General features: G+C 46.1%; 1 protein-coding gene across 11 annotated transcripts in view; it reads left to right on the top strand.

Annotated features, from left to right (window-relative positions):
- RBFOX2 (RNA binding fox-1 homolog 2) overlaps positions 1 to 19,291 on the top strand; it is a 251,317-nt gene that overhangs the window by 74,039 nt on the left and 157,987 nt on the right. Inside the window, exon 1 of one of the 11 annotated variants that reach the window (XM_027825093.3) lies at positions 3,613 to 3,740. The exons of the other annotated variants lie outside the window; for them this stretch is intronic. Coding sequence (XP_027680894.1) covers positions 3,726 to 3,740 — 15 coding nt within the window. The 5' untranslated portion in view covers positions 3,613 to 3,725. Of the gene's footprint in view, positions 1 to 3,612; positions 3,741 to 19,291 lie in introns of those variants that run through there. 11 annotated transcript variants of the gene reach the window in all.

Here is a 19,291-nt window from a genome sequence, read left to right as displayed (position 1 = left end):
TGTAAGGGATAAAATTCTCATATTAGGAGAGAGTGACGTGCCCTGCTAAACTGTGATGATCCAACAACATACTTAAGAGCCATCCATCATACAGGAGCCTGATTCCACTGTGGATGACCCTTGTTAACCTGGCATACTCAGTGCCTTGAGTAGATGAGTAACGTGAGTGGCACAGAGAAACCTCAAGTATCCCGCCACTTGAGTAAGTTCTGATCCCATGACTCCCTGATCCAGAGACCATTCATGAGTATCTGTAATGGGGCAACTCCGTCAATCTGCAGTCACGTTCTCCCTCCCTCCCTGGTAGGTACTTCGTAATCAAGAATATCGTGTGGAACATGCACACCCAGCCATTGTAGGCAGGCCACAATGACAGCCAACCTTTTTGTGACAACATGGAGTGCTGCCACCACCCCAAAAGGCAAAACAGGAAATGATAGTGGTGTTGTGCTGTGGAAAATCTGATACACTTCTGTTGCTTAAGAATTATCTTTGTGTGCATGGTCCAGAGCACGTAATAATTGGTCACCTTCTTCTAAAAGAAGCATATCTCCCAGGGTGATGGTCTTGAATTGTCCTTGAGTAAATAGTGATTTAGGTACCTGAGATCCAGGATGGGCTGGAGCCTTCCTGTTTTTTGGCTACCAGGAAGTATCCCTCTTGGGTCTAGTTCCAGGGGTGTCTTTGTTGCCAGGAGGGTCTGGATTTCTTACATCATCTTTTCCTGATAAGGTGTCAGATAGTATTCATGGAAAGTGGGTAGTGTGAAATCTGATTTTGTAGCCCCACTAAACAATGGTGAGGCCCTACGAGGCCTTGGTGACAAGGGGCCAACTGGCCATAAAAAAACCTCCCAGTTTGCCTCCAGTGGAGAGGTTCTGACTGAGTACTGCTTATTGGTGGCACGATGATTCTTTATTTGATAGTTGTGGAAAAAGGGGTTTAAGACTTGAGTTCCAGATGTTGCTTTGGAAGCTGAATGTGCTCTGTGCAGCAGTGGAGTTATGGAGCTGCCTTGAAACCAGCCGTCAAATTGAAATCCAGCTTTCAAGGCACAGGCTTTCCCTTACCTTCCCTGTCTTGTGAAACGGACCTAAGGGGTGAGACAGGCTGAGAAAATGCAGGGTAGCTTTTTGCCTTAGAGAGCTATTGGGTATTCAGGACTTTTGAAAATCAGGTCACCTATTTAGGAGTTTAATTTTAGGCACTCGTCTTTTAAAATCTCTCCTAAAAATACATTTTTGTATGGAGCTTGAATTTCCCTGGGTTGTGCTGGGTCAGTGAACTGCTTTGTGTTTTTTGAGGCTGTGCTATTGTATTCCAGAATCTCCAGCTTTCATTTAAAAAAATTGTAAGTCTCTAGCCATCATGGTTGTGAATAAAATCTTGAAAATGTGACCCACGTGCAAACCAGTGGAGGGATGCCCTCCTGAATCTGCAGACAGGCTGAATAATATCTCCCAGAGGTGTAAATGTGTCCCATTCATGTCAGTGAAACGTTAACTGAGATGCCCAGTGATGTTAATGTGAGCATTTTTAACTATTTCACTGCTATTCAGTGCATATAAGAAAGAAGCAGAATGGTCATAGTGCAGATTATAATATCTTCTTCTGAGAGTGACAGCTCAGTTTGGTGCCATGACTGGGTGGTGATTGGAGGGGGAAAAAGGTGGTATTCTCCCATCTGACCTATGGAGTCACAAGGCCAAAGGGATTATTTTAGCCACACCAATGGGGAGCCAATTGTGCACAACCCAGTGGGGCATACAAGCCTCCCTGGGCCAACCCTGTGCACCTTCTCCGCAAAGTGTGTTCCGGTAGCGAGTATTGGGCCAGGTGGCTTCCTCCCTGGCTTTAGTGGCTGCTGAGAAATCATTGCATTTGTTCCATCCCGGTCACACTGTCAAGCTTTTCTTTGCAGCCATGAGGGTCAGAAACAAAATGCTCTACCCCTCTGAGGTTTTGATATTATTTTTTATCTCTGTCTGTCTGTCTGTCTGTCTATGATTTTGGGAGAAAGGGCCCTAGGCACGTGCCTGTTGTGCCTATACCTTAATCCAGCCTAGTCCGTGGTGTATCTCAACCCTACTGAGGGGGAGTCAAGTGTGAGGAGCCCAGGAGAGCATATGTGAGCATACTTTGAACATTTTCACAAATTGCTCTGGTGGCATCTCATTTTGTCACCCTAGATAGGTGGCGCTTGTGGGAGTGGAGTTGGGAGAGTACCGCTACTGTTTCCACTTTGAGCCCTATTTATGTATATAATTTATATGTAAGGATAAGGAGCAGAGGTGGTGTGAGATTTCTATTCCTTCTGCCGAGATAAAAATATTTGTTCCAAACACACATTTCCAAGGAGACCATTGCCTCTGCCTCTTGACCTCATTCAGTTAAAATACAGGCTCTTGCATTAGAAGAGAGGCCAAGTAAGGCTTATCATTTGTGGCCTAGTGAGGCGAGGAAATTTTGTATCCTGAGACGGGGAGGTAAACCCATTTTCCTAGTTTGGAACAGCAGTTTTAACAGGTTAGCTAGATGAGAAGTGACACTTGTCCTCTGAGCATTGGGGGATGGGATGGGGGTATTGTGTGGAGGGGAAGGACTTGTTGGCTCATGTCTTTTCAGACCTGTGCTGGGAGCTCAAGAAGAGGGTCTTTTGTGCCATGCACCTCTGCCGGGGCTGGCTCCTGATTGATGGGGTTTGTAAAACTGAAATTGAGGATGGGGGATCTGAATGCAGTAAGCAAGAGGGTGCTCACCTCAGCTAATCTCAGCTCACCCTCACCTCAGCAGGGCCCCAAGGTAGTTGGAACTCCATAGTCTCCATGAATCAGGAGCCAAGCCAGCTGCTTTTTTCCCTTTAGTGATATCAAAGCTTGTAAAATACTCACGTAGAAAGCCACCTGCAAAAGATTTTTAAACCCTTTTATCTTTTGATTCTCTCCCCTTCTGATCCCACCCTGATCTTCTCTCTCTCTCTCTCTCTCTGTTGATAACTTTGGGGTGCCCGGTACACTGTATACACCATCTTCTGAGCATCAGGGTTCCCAAGATTTGTTCTCTGCCTTGGTCCCTGCAAGTGGCATACTATAAATACATATAGCTACTGAATTATGACTAAGCTTTGTACGTTGACTAACGTTGGCTAATGGTTGCAGACGAAGATGCTGCAGGAATAGGGCTCTGCACAGTTTCTAGGTTTATGGATGACTTCTGGAGAGGGAACTAAGGGAAGGGAGTTGTAGAGAGGGGAGGACTTGCTCTCACCCTCCTTGACCTTGGAGAGCAGTTCTCTGCTTCATTCATGTTTAAAGAACCCATTTCTAAAGTAAGCACACTCTGGCATTAGGAGTTGGTCTGCATTTATTACTAACCCCACCCATCCCTGCCTTTTGCAAGAATCTTGTGAGGCCGTGATTGTGTTTTTAGAAGCGGAATGACAGAGAGAAATTCCCTGGAGGCAAATGCAGAGTGTGTGCTCTGCACGCCAGTACAGACACACAAGGCTGGGAACTCCCAGAGAGATTGAGTGAGAGAGAGAGAGAAAGCACAGAACAGCCAAACAGTGTTGGAGGAGGAGGGGGGAGGAAGAGGCGAGACACTTTTTAATCCTTAAACTGAGCAATTTGGATTTTTTTTTTAAACCCTTTGTCTCTACTTTTTACTGAGGAGCCTATTGCGTTCTCGGATCACCTCCCTGCTGGGTTTGAACAGCTCAGGCTGACATGATGTACCTCTGGGTGAGTAGAGGGCTGTGTGTGTGAGGGCTTACACGCTTTGCACATATAAGGAGTGGAAAGCTGAGGGATTCTGTACTAGCATGAGCGGCCTTCCCCTTAGGGCTCAGCTCTCTGCAGCCCCTACACACAGTAGGCTTTAGCTTCCATTTTAAAAAATATTTTAAAAAATTCTCTAAAAAATTATATTGGTAACTGAATTTTAAACCGACTTTTCCTGCAGCAAGATCCCTCTGAGCTTGTATGTTTTTCAGCAGGTGCCTCAGAGAGAGAATTCTTTGTGGAATTATCCTCATTCTCTAGCACCTGTAGGACCTGTGCTGTTCCTGGACTTCTTCCTATGCTTTGTGGAATTTTGGTATGACTGAGGGGCACCCTGGCGGTGTACGGGGTAGAAATAAGTTTGATCCTCAAATGCCAGGAGAAGAGAATATGATCAGGGAGGATTAGCATTGTAATTGGGGAGTATGTGGCCAGATGCAAGGATGCTTTTATCAGAGGTGCCAGGATTACAGGAATTTCTAGTGGATTATGGGATATAGTGACAGGAAAAATGCGTGTGAGATGATAAATATCTAGCTAGCTTTATAAAATATACATAAATTTTCATCCTCTGAACAAATTCTGAAATTTTCTCTGGAGTAGTCCGCTGTTAGGCTGCTTGGCTAGGATGTGTAATTCTCTCTGCTCCTTGGTACCCTTGAAATCTGTTGTTTTGTCCTTGGATCTGTTACCCATATGCCCAAGATTGCAGGCTCCTGCATTTGATTTAAGGATAATCAGGTCAAAAGTTTAATATATTCATTACTGGGGAAGTTGTGGGATTCTGTCACTGTCATTTTTTAACTCACATCCCCCCTCCCCCAGCCCTTCCCTCCAGTTTATTTAGAAAACAAAGGAAGCCTTCGAACACAGAGGTGTTTTGCTGCTTTTTACTTTTTTCCATTGTGCACACACTCTAGCTTTGTAATCATAGGGTAACTTACATATGCTGGGCAATGCACACTTGTTTGTTTTTATAGGGTTAGCCCTGTTAGCAGATGGATTTCAACTTTTAAATCCCCTTTCTTCTCCAACCACATATTCTGGGCCTTGAATATGGCCACCACTTTTGCCAAGGAGGGCTAGATAGGCCTTCTCTTGTGGATCAGATAAGACTGCTGCTAACTCTGCTGGATGGGGTGAAGTGAGAAGCTACTCATTGGTGCTAGTACTGATTTTAGCTAATAAGTGACAATGGTGTGATAGTTCCCCACTGACTATGGGTGCTCCTACACTGGACCTGTAATTTCCAGCTCAGGTAGATGTATAGTACCCATGCTAGCTTTGATCAACTGAGTGTGCTAAAAGTACCAGCATAGCCCCAGTGGTGCAGGCAGCAGGATAGCTAGCCAGCTCCAGTACAATCGTTTCCAGCACCCTGGATTGGTACTTGGATGGCTAGCCCCTTCTGCAGCTCATGCTGCTGCAGCTACACTGCTATTTTTAGCATGTTAGCTGGATCAAAACTAGTACGTGTGTATCTGGAAATTACACCTCCAGCTCCAGTGTAAATTGGCTAAAGTGTGGGAGCGGACATCAGTAGCCCTGCTCTCCTTCCTGTGTGTGTGTGTGTGTGTGTGTGTGTGTGTAACAGTTCTAGGTGTAAGGGATATGGCCTGCCAATGTGTCAGCCAAGAGAGACTCATACTAGCGGTGTGCTTCATTTTTTAACAGGAGTGATTGTGAATTGCCGCTCTTGTGGATCCTGGGAGAAGGTTTAGTTTTGGCCAGTTTCCCAGCAGACTGAAGAACAGTATCCTCCTTTATGCTGTATGTACTACTCTTCCTCCCACCTCCACCCCAAACTCCCAGATCCACTATTGCTTTAGTAGGATTATAGTTAAACTGAGGTGTTGAAAGGGTTTTAACTGCTGTTAACCAGTGCTAAGGGCTCTTTCCAGCACCAAGTATGTTAATTCAAAAATGGGTAACTGGTAATATTCTTTTCTCTTTCCGGCACAAAGTGTGGGGAATTTTCTGCGACCCTGGTTCTTTGGGGAAGGTGTCTCTCTCTCCCACTCCACAGAAGCCTTTGCCTCCCAGTGCATCCTACATTCCCTCTTATGCTTTTGTCTCTCACTGACTTACCGTGTAGCCTTCAGTGGCAAAAACTAGGAACCCAGAGTTACCTGTCTGATTTGACTCTGAGTCGGCTGTGCCACATCCATACTGTAATTGGGCTCTGGTTTCTTGCTTCAGTGCTTGTGGTCACAGCTCTTTCTGTTCCCTGTGCTGTATTTTCTCTGTTCAGTGTCTTTTGTCCATAGAACATTGGAACTGCTGTAGATTCATGGAGTTTTGTACTGAGTCATTCCTTAATTTAGTGTATAAAGCTACATTAATACCATGTTAAATTTGAGGTTTTAAATGTGCAAGCCAGGAAATCCAGAGTTATGGTTGCTGCGGGAACCTTAACATTGTCCCTTGTGCATGCACATTACAGTATGATCTTTTCTTAAGTGATCCTGCAACACTGGACATTGCCACATACTATTTGGTAAATAATGCAATGAAATAAAATACAAAGGAACTGCACTTTTCTCTGACTGTGGGTGCAGAGTAGAATCCAGCCCAGAACGGTGCAGTAGCCAGAACGCAATAGCTTGGGGGTTATAACTACCGCCTCCTTTGAATGAGCCATCATATTCCACATTCAAATTAAATTTCCTGCTTGCTGATCTGTACTCTCTAACGTGTAATGTGTCACAGGATATTTTAAATAAAGCCTTTGTAAGATACAGTGCATTCTGGGCTGTAGAGATCCAGAGAGTGGGAAATTTAAAATCTAATGTGATGACCTAATCTGTGGGGAACAGCTGGCTATGGTGTCGGAAGCTGAGAAGGCAGGCTAACAGTGGAACTGCACAGTTATAGTAGTAAGAAATACCGTTTACCTTAGCAGTGTTACAGTGTGGGGTATGCAGTTGTACGAAGTCTGCTGTGAGGCTCCGGCAGTAGGGGCAGGCTACTGCCCAGATCAAAATACAGGAAAAGATGCCTACTATCGTTTTCAGTATTTGAATTGAAAATCTTTTAACTTTAATATTCCTAAACATGTAATGGTCAAACTCAGAAAGGACTAGCCATGGATGAAGTCTGATGGGAGCCCCTGCGGCTGCAGTCCACAGGAGGCTTGTGGTGGGGGAGGGGAGAGACATGCTGGTGGCCCCGACATCCCAGCCTTTTCCTTCTGCGCCCTTGAGCCGAAATAAGAAACGGTGTGAATTAAACCAGACTTAGTTTGGTGCGAGTCCCTGTCTGGACACTTGGGTATTTTAGAACAAAAATGGCTAGGATCAGTCTAGCTAAGGCTGCTTTGTGCTACTGACTGTAGCCTTGGGGCTCAGATCCACCTGTTGTGTGCCAGAATACCATACCAGCCCCTATGTCTTGCTGCTGCCTTCTTTGCCTGAATTTAAACTTTCACTTGAAGTGCAACTAAGAGCTTCTCTGCACTTGAAAATTTACCAAAATAGCTATTCCGGAATAGTTATTTTAGTATAAGCCGCTGTATGGACACTCATTCTGGAATAAGTATGACCACACGGGGCTTATAATGAAATAACTATTCTGGAATCGCTATTTTGTTAAATTTCCAAGTGTAGACAAGTCCCAAGTGTCTAGCTGTTATGGTTATTGAGGTATACTTGGCTCATATTTTTGAGGCTAACTAATGCAGTGATGTCTACCTGTATTTTCGATCTGAAATGATAACTCTGAAAGCCATTAACTGCCCCATTCATCTCAGTGGGGGCTAACTGAGGTACCCAGTGATGTTTTGCCATAGAAAGTGTTAACTACTGAACTGCTCATCAAAGCATGTAAGAAAGGAAAGGGAAGATCATATTATGAAGATCTGCAAGTGACAGCTCATTTTTGAACCATGAACATGTCGGTTTGGAGACACCACACTTTGTCCTACACACTGATTGAGAGTGAGCTAAACCCAAGGAGCAGGACATCTGAGGCCTTCCAAAGTGTGTGGGAGGGTCCAGCACAAAAAGCCCAATGAGTGTGTCCTTACCAATGGGAAGTCAAGCCCAAGGAGCACAGCAAAGTCCATGGGTTTCTTTGTAGCCAGAGGAGCACAAAGAACATGCACAATCATATTCTGAATTTCTGTACAGTCTATTTTGAGCAGTCTCTCACGTGGAGGTAGCTTATTCTGTGGGCTGAGTATGGAAGAGTGTCATATTTTTTTCTCAATCTGACCCATGTTTAGTTCAATCAAATTTTATTCCACAATAAGTGTCAACACAGGCTTGCACCAAAACAAAGAGATTTTTGGAAATTAACGTAGTTAAACCAATACAAGTTTATGTGTAGACCAGCCCTTAGTTGCCTTTTAAATCGAAAAGCCTTACCCTCGCATTAGATGTCAGAGGTATGGCCCCTAACCCTTTGTATACAATGAATCATGTGGTACAAATGTAGGCTCACTTTATTTTGAGGAGTGCTTTATAAATTGCAGGATGTAGACTCAAGAGTTACACAGATGCTGCCTTGCTGAATGTATGTTGGAATATGAAAGGTTAGAAGAAGGAGCAGCAACCCCAGCAAGCAATTTGATCAATCTACCCTTCCTTCCATTCTCTGAGAGGGTTGAAGCCATCAAAGACAGGAGGGACTAATGGAGCGAAAGTCCATGTTGTTGCTAGGCTCCTGATAGGAAAGCACTGGATTCATAGCTCTGATCTCCAAGGGATTATAGTGTCTCTAGATAATTTCCTCGGTTCTCCCAGCTGTTCACAGGGTGCATGCTGAGTGTTTGTGAGAGGACTGGCTTCCCAGTGCAGTTAGAATGATTTCTTTCACCTGAGCTCTGTGGAAATGAATCCCTTCCTCAGACCTCTAATGACTATTTGCTTTACAAGCAAGAATGGTGCCAGGTAGCTTACCAAGTTATTTGTAATATTTCTGCCTTTGTCTCCTTTTTCTTTTTGATTTGCCTTTCATTTGCCTTGTCTTCACTGCAAGGGGAGCTCGCTGTAGAGTCTCTCTTTGGATTGCATAGAATCATTTTTCTTTTCACTCCCTCTAGGCGTTCAGTTCATCAGCTTTACCACCCTAGGGACTAGAAACCCAACTCTGCTGCCAGCTCTGGGCCTTAGCAACATACTCCTGCTCATGCCATGTCTGTCTTTCATTTCAACCTCTTGCATGAGGTTGGTTAGAGCCAGTGCATAGTATGATCAGCACAGGATGTTTTTCACAGGACGCAATATATATACAGTCACATAGCAAGTGACCATCCCTGCTTCTGAACTTTTCACATACTGTGCTAGGGGCTGGATCTCTGTAAACATTGGAAGAATGGGTGGAACTTCATGGGGCTTTGTTAAATGTGTAAATGCTGATCTATAAAACACATACTGTATTATAGTTCTATTTATTCTCTTTGGGTAGTGAACTAAGGGCAGAAGAAGTGTTTCTCAAAATAACCAATTAAATGAGATCTTTGAAAGTGGGGCATAGATCGGATATTTCTTAGACCTTGTCTTCTCTAATGTAAACTCTGTGTGTGTGTGAGTGTGTGCGCGCGCGCATAAATATTGTACAGAAAGCTACATTAATAGAACTTTGTTGCAAAGTCGGGTACCCCAAAGTTAGGAAATTCCAGAATTTGAACCTTAATTTGAGCATATGCATTATGATAGTCTTTAATTACATGATCACAGTTAATTACATGATCACATGATCCACAGAACCCCATTCTCGTTCAGTTTCTGAGCAGCTATTCAATATTTTGTTTTATCCTCATTGTTCATTAATTTCCTTATGGGCTTTTCTGTGGTGTTCCTTAATGTAGTATCTGAGTGCATCACAGTCATTCGATTTTTCACTACATCCTTATGAAGTGCAGGAGGTGTTGTTATTTCCATTACTTAGTATTATGTAGCACTTAATATGTTCAAAGCACAGCTCTCATTGATTTCAGTTACAGCTCAGCACTTCTACAAATCAGACCCTAGGGTGTCAGTTCGGGCACCCAGAAAATGAGGAACCCACAATCCGTTATCACCTGTGAAAAGTTTGGTTAAAGTGACTTGTCCAACATCACACAGAAACTGTGTGTCAGAGGCAGGGATAGAATCAAGTTCTCCAGGGCAGCATTCAACTGCCTTGAATATGAGACCCTTCTTTCTCTTCCTGCAGTCCCATGCCTTATTCACTACACACCTTCCAGCTTCTGCAACAAATGAGCTAAGGGTTCTACAGGCAACAGCTTCCTTTGCTACACAGACCTGATTCATCTCCAGAGCAGGTCCATCTTGTGCATAGGTGCTGACTCTGTGGGTACTCCCACCAGTGGGCCCCGCTGATCAGCTCCTCCTCCTGTTCAGCAGTGGGCAGGAGGCCCTGGGGGGGAGGAGGAGGAGCAGAGGTGGGGCGCGTTTGGGGGAGGGGTCAGAATGAGGCGGGAAGAGGCAGGGAGAGGGCGGAGCAGGGGTGGGAAGAGGCATGGTGGAGTGGAGTCTTCGGGGTAGGGGTGCTTGGGGCGGAGTGGGGGTTGAGCACCCCTGGGGAAATCAGAAAATCTGTGCCTGTGATCTTGTGTGCTGAATGAGACAAAGGTCCTCTGGGAAAAAAACTCTGTGATCATGTACTGTATCATAATGCATGTGCACAAGGGGGCTGAATTAGGGTTGCACAGGCAGCCTGCATTCTGATATTTCCTGACTTTCGAGTCCTTGACATTGCAACCCCTCAGTAACTTTTTAACATCATTTTTATATGTAATTTCCTAGGTTTTTTTTCTTCTTTTTTTTAAAAAGCAAACTTTAAAAAAAAAAAGTTCCATCCAGTAGAATCTTTTTGGGACCCATGTGGTTCATTGGCAGGGTTGGAATCTATAGAGCCAGAGCACAGACCTCTGCCACTTGAGCTACTCTGTCACTTGGTGTAACTGATAGCAGAACACGATTGTGACAAGCACTAGAAAGGGGATGAGACGTACGCTTGGCGAGATGATTTCACGGATCTATGCTGACAATAAAGGAATGGTGAGACTTTAGGCTCCTTTTCAGGCTTAAGAGACGAGTGTGCCCTAGTGCAGGGGTTCTCAACCTTTTTCTTTCTGAGGCCCCCTCAACATGCTATAAAAACTCCACAGCCCACCTGTGTCACAATAACAGGTTTAGTGCATATAAAAGCCAGGGCTGGCGTTAGGCGATATCAAACAGGCCAATTGTCTGGGGAGCCTCATGCCACAGGAGCCCCTGCAAAGCTACATTACTCAGGCTTCAGCTTCGGCCTCGGGTGGCGGGGCTCAGGGCCCGGGCTTCAGCCCCATGCGGCAGGGCTTTGGCTTTCTGCCCTGGGCCCCAGTGAGTCTAATGCTGGCCCTGCTTGGCGATCCCCCTGAAACCTGCTTGAGGCCCCTTAGGGGGCCTCAGACCCCTGATTGAGAACCACTGCCCTAGTGGGCAAGACTCTGGTGCCTGTACCTCCCAAACTTGACCCCTTCTGTCCCAGCCCTTTGTCCCCAGCCCAGTCTCTTCCTACTCCAGTTCCTTATCCCAGGCTCATTCTCCTTCTGTCTACCTAGTCTCAGTCTCTCCTCACCGGACTTCTTATAGCAGTGTCTTTTCCCAAACCTAGTCTCCCCTTCCGGATTCATTGTCGGAGTCCCAGTTTCCTCCTCACCACTCCGTATCCTTGCTCAGTTAGTTTCAATTCCCTCTTTCCCATCCCGGCTCTTTGTCCCAGTCCCAGTTTTGTTCCCCCGTGGCCCCGGCACTTCAATTCCTTGTCAGCTCAGTCTGCCCTCTCCCTGCCACATTCCCCTCACATATAGGTTCCTAGTCCCAGCCTCCTTGTACAGCCAAGCTAAGTGTCCCCCCCAGTCCCAACTTCTTGTCTGATCTCTGCATGTGTCCCTCCCCTCAACTGGCTCCCAGTCCCCCCACTTCCATCACCAGCCACCTCTCCCTCCACCTCCCAGTCCCAGCCACCTTGTCCAGCCAGTCTCAGTCTGTTTCTCTTTCCCCCAGACTCCCACTCCAGTCTTAGTCTCACCAGACTTCTTGTCCCACACCTCCTCCTTTCTCTATCCACTTGTATGACTTCTGTTCCCTGTGCATTCAGATCAGGCACTCTCCTTCTGCATGCTGCCAGGGTGCCAGCAGAGGAATAGCTGAGAGTGCAGCTGAGCCAGATTCCGTGCTTTCAGTTTGGGTGGCCAGTCCTACCCCAGCCTAGAACAGCTATTACAGGGAAAGTCCAGCTTTGCCCTTGTGGCACTGGGCTGGAGCATGCTCCGCTATTCTGTGTGGATGGCACGTGCAAGGCCTGGTCAGCCCTAGTTGCTGAGAGAGGCTGTAACATGCTCAGTGAGAACAGAATCATTGGAGGTTTTAGCTGGTAAGAAGTCTCTGCTGAGCATGTGGGAACTATGGTTCTTCAGAGGCCTATAACGTTGTCAAATTTGGGTGAACTTTCACAAGGATGACAAAAGGTATAGGCCTGACACATAGTCCACCCCCTGCCAAATTTCTGGGCCCTGCTCCAAAGCATGAGGGTGCTATTCCGTTTCAAAGGAAAAGTAGCCAGTGTTTTAACATGGGCAAATCAGCACATTTTTCTCTAGGCTCTTCCTCAGAAACAGTGGAACAGTTAGGCCTGAAGTGGTGTCGTGTGTTCCCCCCCCCCACCCCCCCCGCAACATAATAAAAATAAAGAAAAGTCAGCCTGAGGCAGACACCCGACATGGAAAATTTGAGCCCAAACAATAGCTTGGCGAAGTTGTAAGCAACTGACAAGGTGTTATAATGGGAGGTGTTGGGCAACCTTAATAGTAGGTGATAGTACCAGCCCCATTTATAAAATAATAATAAAAATATCCACAGTACCATGCTTCTTCCGTGGGGAGAGGATGAGAGAACAAACATGTAACTGATGTTAAGCATGTTGTTTAATGCACTGCTGGAAGGCATTCAGATACTATGGTGATGAACGCAGTATAAGAACGTATATAGAACTGAATGTTAGGGAGTACTGTGTCTTAAGAGATAAGAAGTGCCTTGTCTCATCTGAGCCTACATGTATGAAACCATGAAGGAGAAAACTCTGTAATTCTGGGGTTTACATTGTAATGAGTCACGTTGCTCACCCAGTCAGTGTTCCTCTGTTCCCCTCCCCCAGCATGGTCTTGTGCCATTTTCTGAAGATATATTTGTTGAACCTCTTCTCTCTCTGTAGGTCCTTAACCCTCCAGGCAAATTGCAGGAACAAAAAACTATATTTTTCCATTGTGCCATTGGCCAGGAAGTGTACTGCTGTTAATAATTATTCCAGTAGCTGCTAGGAGTGGGGCCCCATCATACTGGGTGCTATATAGTCTAACAATGTGCATTATTTGATGTCCAAAATATACAACATTTTAATAAACATTGCCTGTTTTTGCTGGTTTTAAATGGCTTCTGCTTGTTCCTTTTTAAAGGATCCCTTCCTGTTTCTGTTTTATTCCTGAAAGTGGCAAGAGAAGAATAGCTTTACAATAGTTGAGGGGAAATTTGAACACTTATTGGTTGGTGGTAAGCTAGTTATTTGGGCACAGTGATAGGGAGAGGTGGGAAAGAAATCTGCTAGCCAAGTTCAGGTGGTAACATTTCAATTCTAGGAGATTACTTTTGAATGGTTTTGGTTGAAGGTCAGTTTAGTAAATGTCATCGCGTCATCCTCCCGTTCAACATGTGTGTAAAGCCACTTGGAAGAGAGAGGATGAGATGTTTCGTATCATCATCATCATCATCTTCTTGTGAAATCCCAAAGGGACATAGCCTTCTTGGAGATCGAGCACCACCCAGATCAATCCCTAGCTAGGTCCGTAAGGCAGTCTGACTTGATGTTCAGTCTATGTCCGTCATTGATGAGCTTATCAGGCCACCAAAGCTTTTGGCGCCCACGTGATTGCCGGCCATCCCTTGGTAAATGCAGAGTGGTTACCATGCTGATGCTACTCATTTGTCATCTTTTCATTGAACACAGATTTTGTTTATTTGTTGTTGACGTCTTGAAATCCCAATCAAGGATCAGGGCCCCATTGTGCTAGACACTATTAAGGTATATAACAAAAAGACAGCGCTGTCCCCAAAGGGCTCTAGTCTTATTACATTACTAGTATATGATAGAAGTTGGGATCTGGAGGAAAACAACACGGCTGTGATTTAACTTGGGTAAAATAGAAGTGGTGGTGTTACCAGGACAAGAAGGGTTGAGAGAGATGGAAGGAGGAGGTATCTGTATCAAAATAAACACGTTTTCAGGGTGTTTGTACACCTTTTGCTCAGTTAGTTCACAACCTCTAAGTCCAACTGGCTTCATTGCTGTTCTGGGATTTTCAGAAAACAGCAGTGCCTGACACGTTTTGTTGTTTTTTAAATCTGCTACTAGCCAAGAATTTACATCTTACCATAGTAACTCACATCTTTTTTCTTTGATATTCTGTGCCAGTCCAGACACATGGGTATAGTTCTTCCCAGCCAACAGATGGCGACAGAACTGGGTCTTTTGATGTAGTTCCCCCTCCATGTAGGTGCTTTACTGGCTTTCAGACCTTGGTGGTTTCTGTTTCCAACAAGTAGAGCGCATCATTGAGGCCTGAACAAAGGTGAGACTAGCCTAGGTGTCAGAGCCTAATAGGAGCTTTATCTACCTATTGGTGTGAATCTGCCTTTTTTGGGCTCATGATCCTTTAGGTCAATTCATCAACTCTCTCGGTATAGCTTGGCTGATTTGTACAGTTACAGTTCCAGGAAAGTGTCAGAGGACAGGAAGATGGAAGCTTTCTGAGGAGAGCAGCTTCAAGTCTTTCTGTGTAAGCTTCACTCTATCAACTGGTTCATTAGCAGCCATCAGCAGGCTCCAGAAACTGAGGAAATCTCCTGTGCCAGAGACGAAGTAAGACCTGGTCAAGACTTTACCCTACCTTGATTTGAGCTTATCTACATTGTGATGTCATGTGCCTCTATGGCTTTGTCAGTCATCACTGAGGCCAAAGCAGTGATCCACTGGCCACTCCTTGAAAGATAAGTTATCTCTCTTCTTTCACAGCATCCTGGTGGGGGAGGAGCTTGAAAAGTTTCAGTAATTGCTAGTGCATATGAAGACTCAGTGTTTCTCTCCTTAGAGGGCCTTACATGATTCCTAAAGTAAGCCTCTAACTCGTCCAGGAACAGACTCAGAGAAACCAAAGTTATTACCCAGAGACCACGATCCCAGTTCAATAGGAGAGGTCATTTCAAATGAAGCAACACTGTGTTCAAAGAAGAGGGGGATTAGGGATCAGGGTGATCCCTCATATGCAGGCCAGTGCACAGAATACCATTGTAGTCAGAAGAAATAAAGATTCTTCTTCGAGTGCTGTCCCTATGGGTGCTCCACTTCAGGTATTGGTGCATCCCGGCGCCATCGATCAGAGATTTACAGTAGCAGTGTCTGCTCCGTAGGTGTCTCGCGGTGCTGTTGGTGCCGCATTTAGCATGTGCACGACCCAAGTCCTTCAGTTCCTTCTCAACTGTCCTCTGGCGAAGATGGAGCTCTGGGGCAGTGTTCGTCACTCTTGCCAAATCTTTAGAAATAGCAGTAAGTAGCTAGTTAGTCATTTGAAAGTTATAATTAGTTTTAGTAATAGTAATAGTTTTAGTTTAGTTTAAAAAAAGTTTACTTTTCCCAGTTTTACCCTCCCTGTAGTTTCCCTGCACCGGGGTCTATTAACTGTTTGGATGCCTGGCTCTCCAGGTTTTAAGCAATGCAGCTCTTGCCGCGAAGCAATGCCTGTTTTGGATGGGCACTCTTTGTGTGTCTGATGTCTCAGTGAGGTGCATATCCCACAAAAATGCGCCCACTGTAGTAATTTGAAAGTGAGAGCCCGGCGTGACCAGGATCTCTGCTTGAAAATGATACTAATGGAGAAATCTCTCCAACCAGAGCCTGACCAACAGACCTCCTTTCCGGGCACCCGCCCCCTTCAAGGACAGGTGACATGCCTTCCTCTAAAACACCAAGGAAGAGGGCGCAGACGTCTCCGCAAAGAGCACCGCAGAAACATAGGCGGTCTTCTGCCAGGTCGCTACCCCTGATGCTGACGCATGCTCAGGTGAACACCTTTGATGCTCCAGGCACCTCCGGCACCGCCGAGTCCTGAGTGAAGGAGACGGAGTCAAGGCACAGACACAGACATGCCTTCTCCATGGCACTAAGTTCACCTGTAAGGGACTCCGGTGCTGAGCGTCTCCTCAGGCACCTTGCCTCCGCCCCCAGCACCGACATTGCGGTCGGTACCGGTTGAGAAAACTAAGTTGACACAGACCGCGCCGTGAACCGCCCCAACATCTGATGGCACCGGCATTGTCACCGATGAGAGCGCCCCCATCGGAACCAACTGTACCGACATCAGAACTGATACAGACTCTGTTGTAACAGTCCCCACTACTTGCTGCAGAGGGCACTCCTGTAAGTTATAGAGGAGATCCCCATGCCTCTCATGACACTGTACACTCGTCCAGTGAAGACGATGATGATGCGCAGGAACCATGCATTTTCTCGCTGCACCACTCATCACCAAAAGGTTGCCAATCAAATACCCTTACAACCAGACAGCTCAACCGTGTTATGGACTGCCATGGATGTATCCACCAGTGGCCTTCCCAATTCAATGGGCACATTGGGAACCCTGGGCAACTTATCGGGGCCCCCACTCCAGGCCACCCATGGCTCATAAAGGCGAGTTGAGGTCTAATCCCACATCCCCCACCCTGCAGCCAACGGAAGCTCAGGATGTTGGGGATGACACAGAAACAGGCACAGATCAGGAAGCTGCATCTCCTGCTCACAATTCTTCCTCTTCCACAGATGAGGCAATCATGTCACTGCTGTCTACTTCAGCGGATGACTTCAAGCAGTTCCAGGAACTGTTTAAGCGGGTCTCCCAAAGCCAGGACGTCCCGTTGGAGGAAGTGCAGACAAACCAGCACAAGCTGGTACAAATTCTTCAACCTTCATCTACTTCCAAAATCACTCTGCCCATCAACGATGCCATTTTGGAACCAGCAGACAGAGTCTGGCAGACACCGGCCTCAATTCTGTCGACATGCAAAAAGGCAGATAGGAAGTATTACGTCCCTGCCAAAGGGGTGGACTTCCTCTTCTCACCCCCGCCTCCCAACTCTTCGGTGGTCAACGCCGCTAATAAGCGTGGCAAACAACAACAGTTTAGATCGACCCCACAAAATAAGGAACACAATAGGCTTGACATCTTTGATGAAAAATTTACTCCTCAGCGACATTACAATTCCGTGTCGCCAACTGTTCAATCTTGTTGGCTAAATATGCTTATGGGAAACTTAGCTTGTTCACAGTGGAGCTTCCCGAGTTAAAAAATCACAATTTCAGATGATTGTAAATGACGGTCAACTCATCGCTAAAACAACCCTCCAAGCGTCTTTGGACGTCACGGACACAGCTGCCAGAACACGGCCATGACCACAGTGATGCACCGGGCATCCTGGTTGCAGTCATTAGGCATCCCTAAAGAACTTCAAATGAAAGTCGAAGACCAACCTTTTGACCGAGAAAAGCTGTTCTTGAATAAGACAGATGAAGTGCTCCACTCGATGAAAGACTCTCAAGCCACTCTGTGGATTTACATCCCACCTGCAAAGAGACAGGTGGGATGTAACCTTATCAGAGGTCCAGAGATTCCTCTTCTAACTGACAACAGCAACGACCATACGAGAACCAAAGACACCGTCAGTGTTCGCAGCGACGGACAGCACCTCAATCTCAACCGTTGAGTTCTCAATCGGCTCCGCCCGAGACACAATTTTGAAGTTTTGGTCGAGGGTCTGGACAACCTCCCTCACCAGGCAGCGCTTACACCCGATCCATCCCCATGCTTTGGTCATCGTCTTCACCCATTCTATTTTATCTGGGTGTCAATAACCATGGACCAATGGGTGTTAGAGATCGTACGATCGGGATATACCATCCCCTTTACCTCCCAACCACCTACCCTACTCCCCTCCCTTCCCTCTTCAGGGACCCTTCCCACGAGCACCTGTTACGACAAGAAATCAATCATCTTCTACAGCTAGGTGCCATGGAACAAGTGCCTTTGCAATACAGAGGCAAGGGGTTTTACTCCCACTGCTTCCTGACGCAGAAGAAGAATGGGGGATGGAGATCTATCTCAGGAAGCTCAACAAGTTCGTATGCTCTCAAAAGTTCAAGATGGGCACACTGGGCATGATACTTCTAGCGCTGCAAAAGGGGACTGGTTTTTAGCCCTCAACCTCCAAGATGCTTATTTTCATATTACCATATACCTGGCCCTCAGGAAGTTCCTGCGATTCACAATAGGACATGAATACTTCCAGTAGAGAGTACTACCATTTCGCCTATCCACTGAACCAAGAGTTTTCTCCAAAACCCTAGCGGTAGTAGTGGCACATCTACGCAAACGGAATAATGATCTTCCCTTACCTGGACGATTGCCTTCTCAAAGGCCCTACTCAACGAGAAGCACGGGACACTGTCCAGATGGCGATCACACTGTTCAGGGATCAAGGGCTACAGATAAATGAACAAAAATCCACTCTAGTCCCTGTTCAACAACTGGACTTCATCAGGGCACATCTTGATGCCCTAGAAGCCAAGGCATCCCTGTCCCTGAATAGATTCACAATGCTGACAAACCTCATCTCAGAGGTAAGAGTCAGCCCCCAAATACTGGCTCATACTGTCTTGCAACTGTTAGGACACATGGCAGCCACAACATGGCAGACACGCAAGACTACATATGCACTGCCTACGGGGTTGCTTGAGCTTAGTATACATACCTAGCAAACACAGCCTGCACAAACGACTTACAGTACCACCCTGCGTCCTGGACTCTCTATACTGGTGGACAAGACCAGAAAATGTATGCTTGGGTATTCCAGTCCAACAGGATCCCACATCAATAGTAATCACAACAGACGCGTCACTGATAGGCTGGGGCGCCCGCATGTATCAGCACACAGTCTCTTGCAGAGACTCATTTACACATCCATCTACTAGAGATATGTGCAGTTCGCAACACTAACAGACACTTCCTACGTCACATAAAGAACAAATCAATTTGGATATTGACCGACAACATTGCTTGCATGTTTTACACCAGTCGCCAAGGGGGCGCTCGATCTCACTTGCTATGCACCGAAGCCGTGGAACTGGTGCATACACCACAATGTAAAAATTTCAGCTGTCGGAATGTGACGGTGGACATGCTGAGCAGATACTTCTCTCGAGACCACAAATGGGAAATGAACAAGGGAGTACTGCTATCGATATTCTGCCAGTGGGGCACTCCCCTCATCGACTCGTTCGCTTCCCCAATGAACCACAAATGCGCCATGTTCTGCTTGAGAGTGGGAATAGGACCGCGATCATTGGGGGATGTCTTTCTCATGGGATGCACAACTCATGTACACGTTCCTTCTGATTTCCCCGATATCACAAATGATACACAA

The sequence above is a fragment of the Chelonia mydas genome, chromosome 1 (genome assembly GCF_015237465.2).
Source record: "Chelonia mydas isolate rCheMyd1 chromosome 1, rCheMyd1.pri.v2, whole genome shotgun sequence".
Classification (NCBI taxonomy): Eukaryota; Metazoa; Chordata; order Testudines; family Cheloniidae; genus Chelonia; species Chelonia mydas.
Note: the sequence above shows the minus strand (reverse complement) of the source record. Positions and strands in the feature narration are given on the sequence as shown.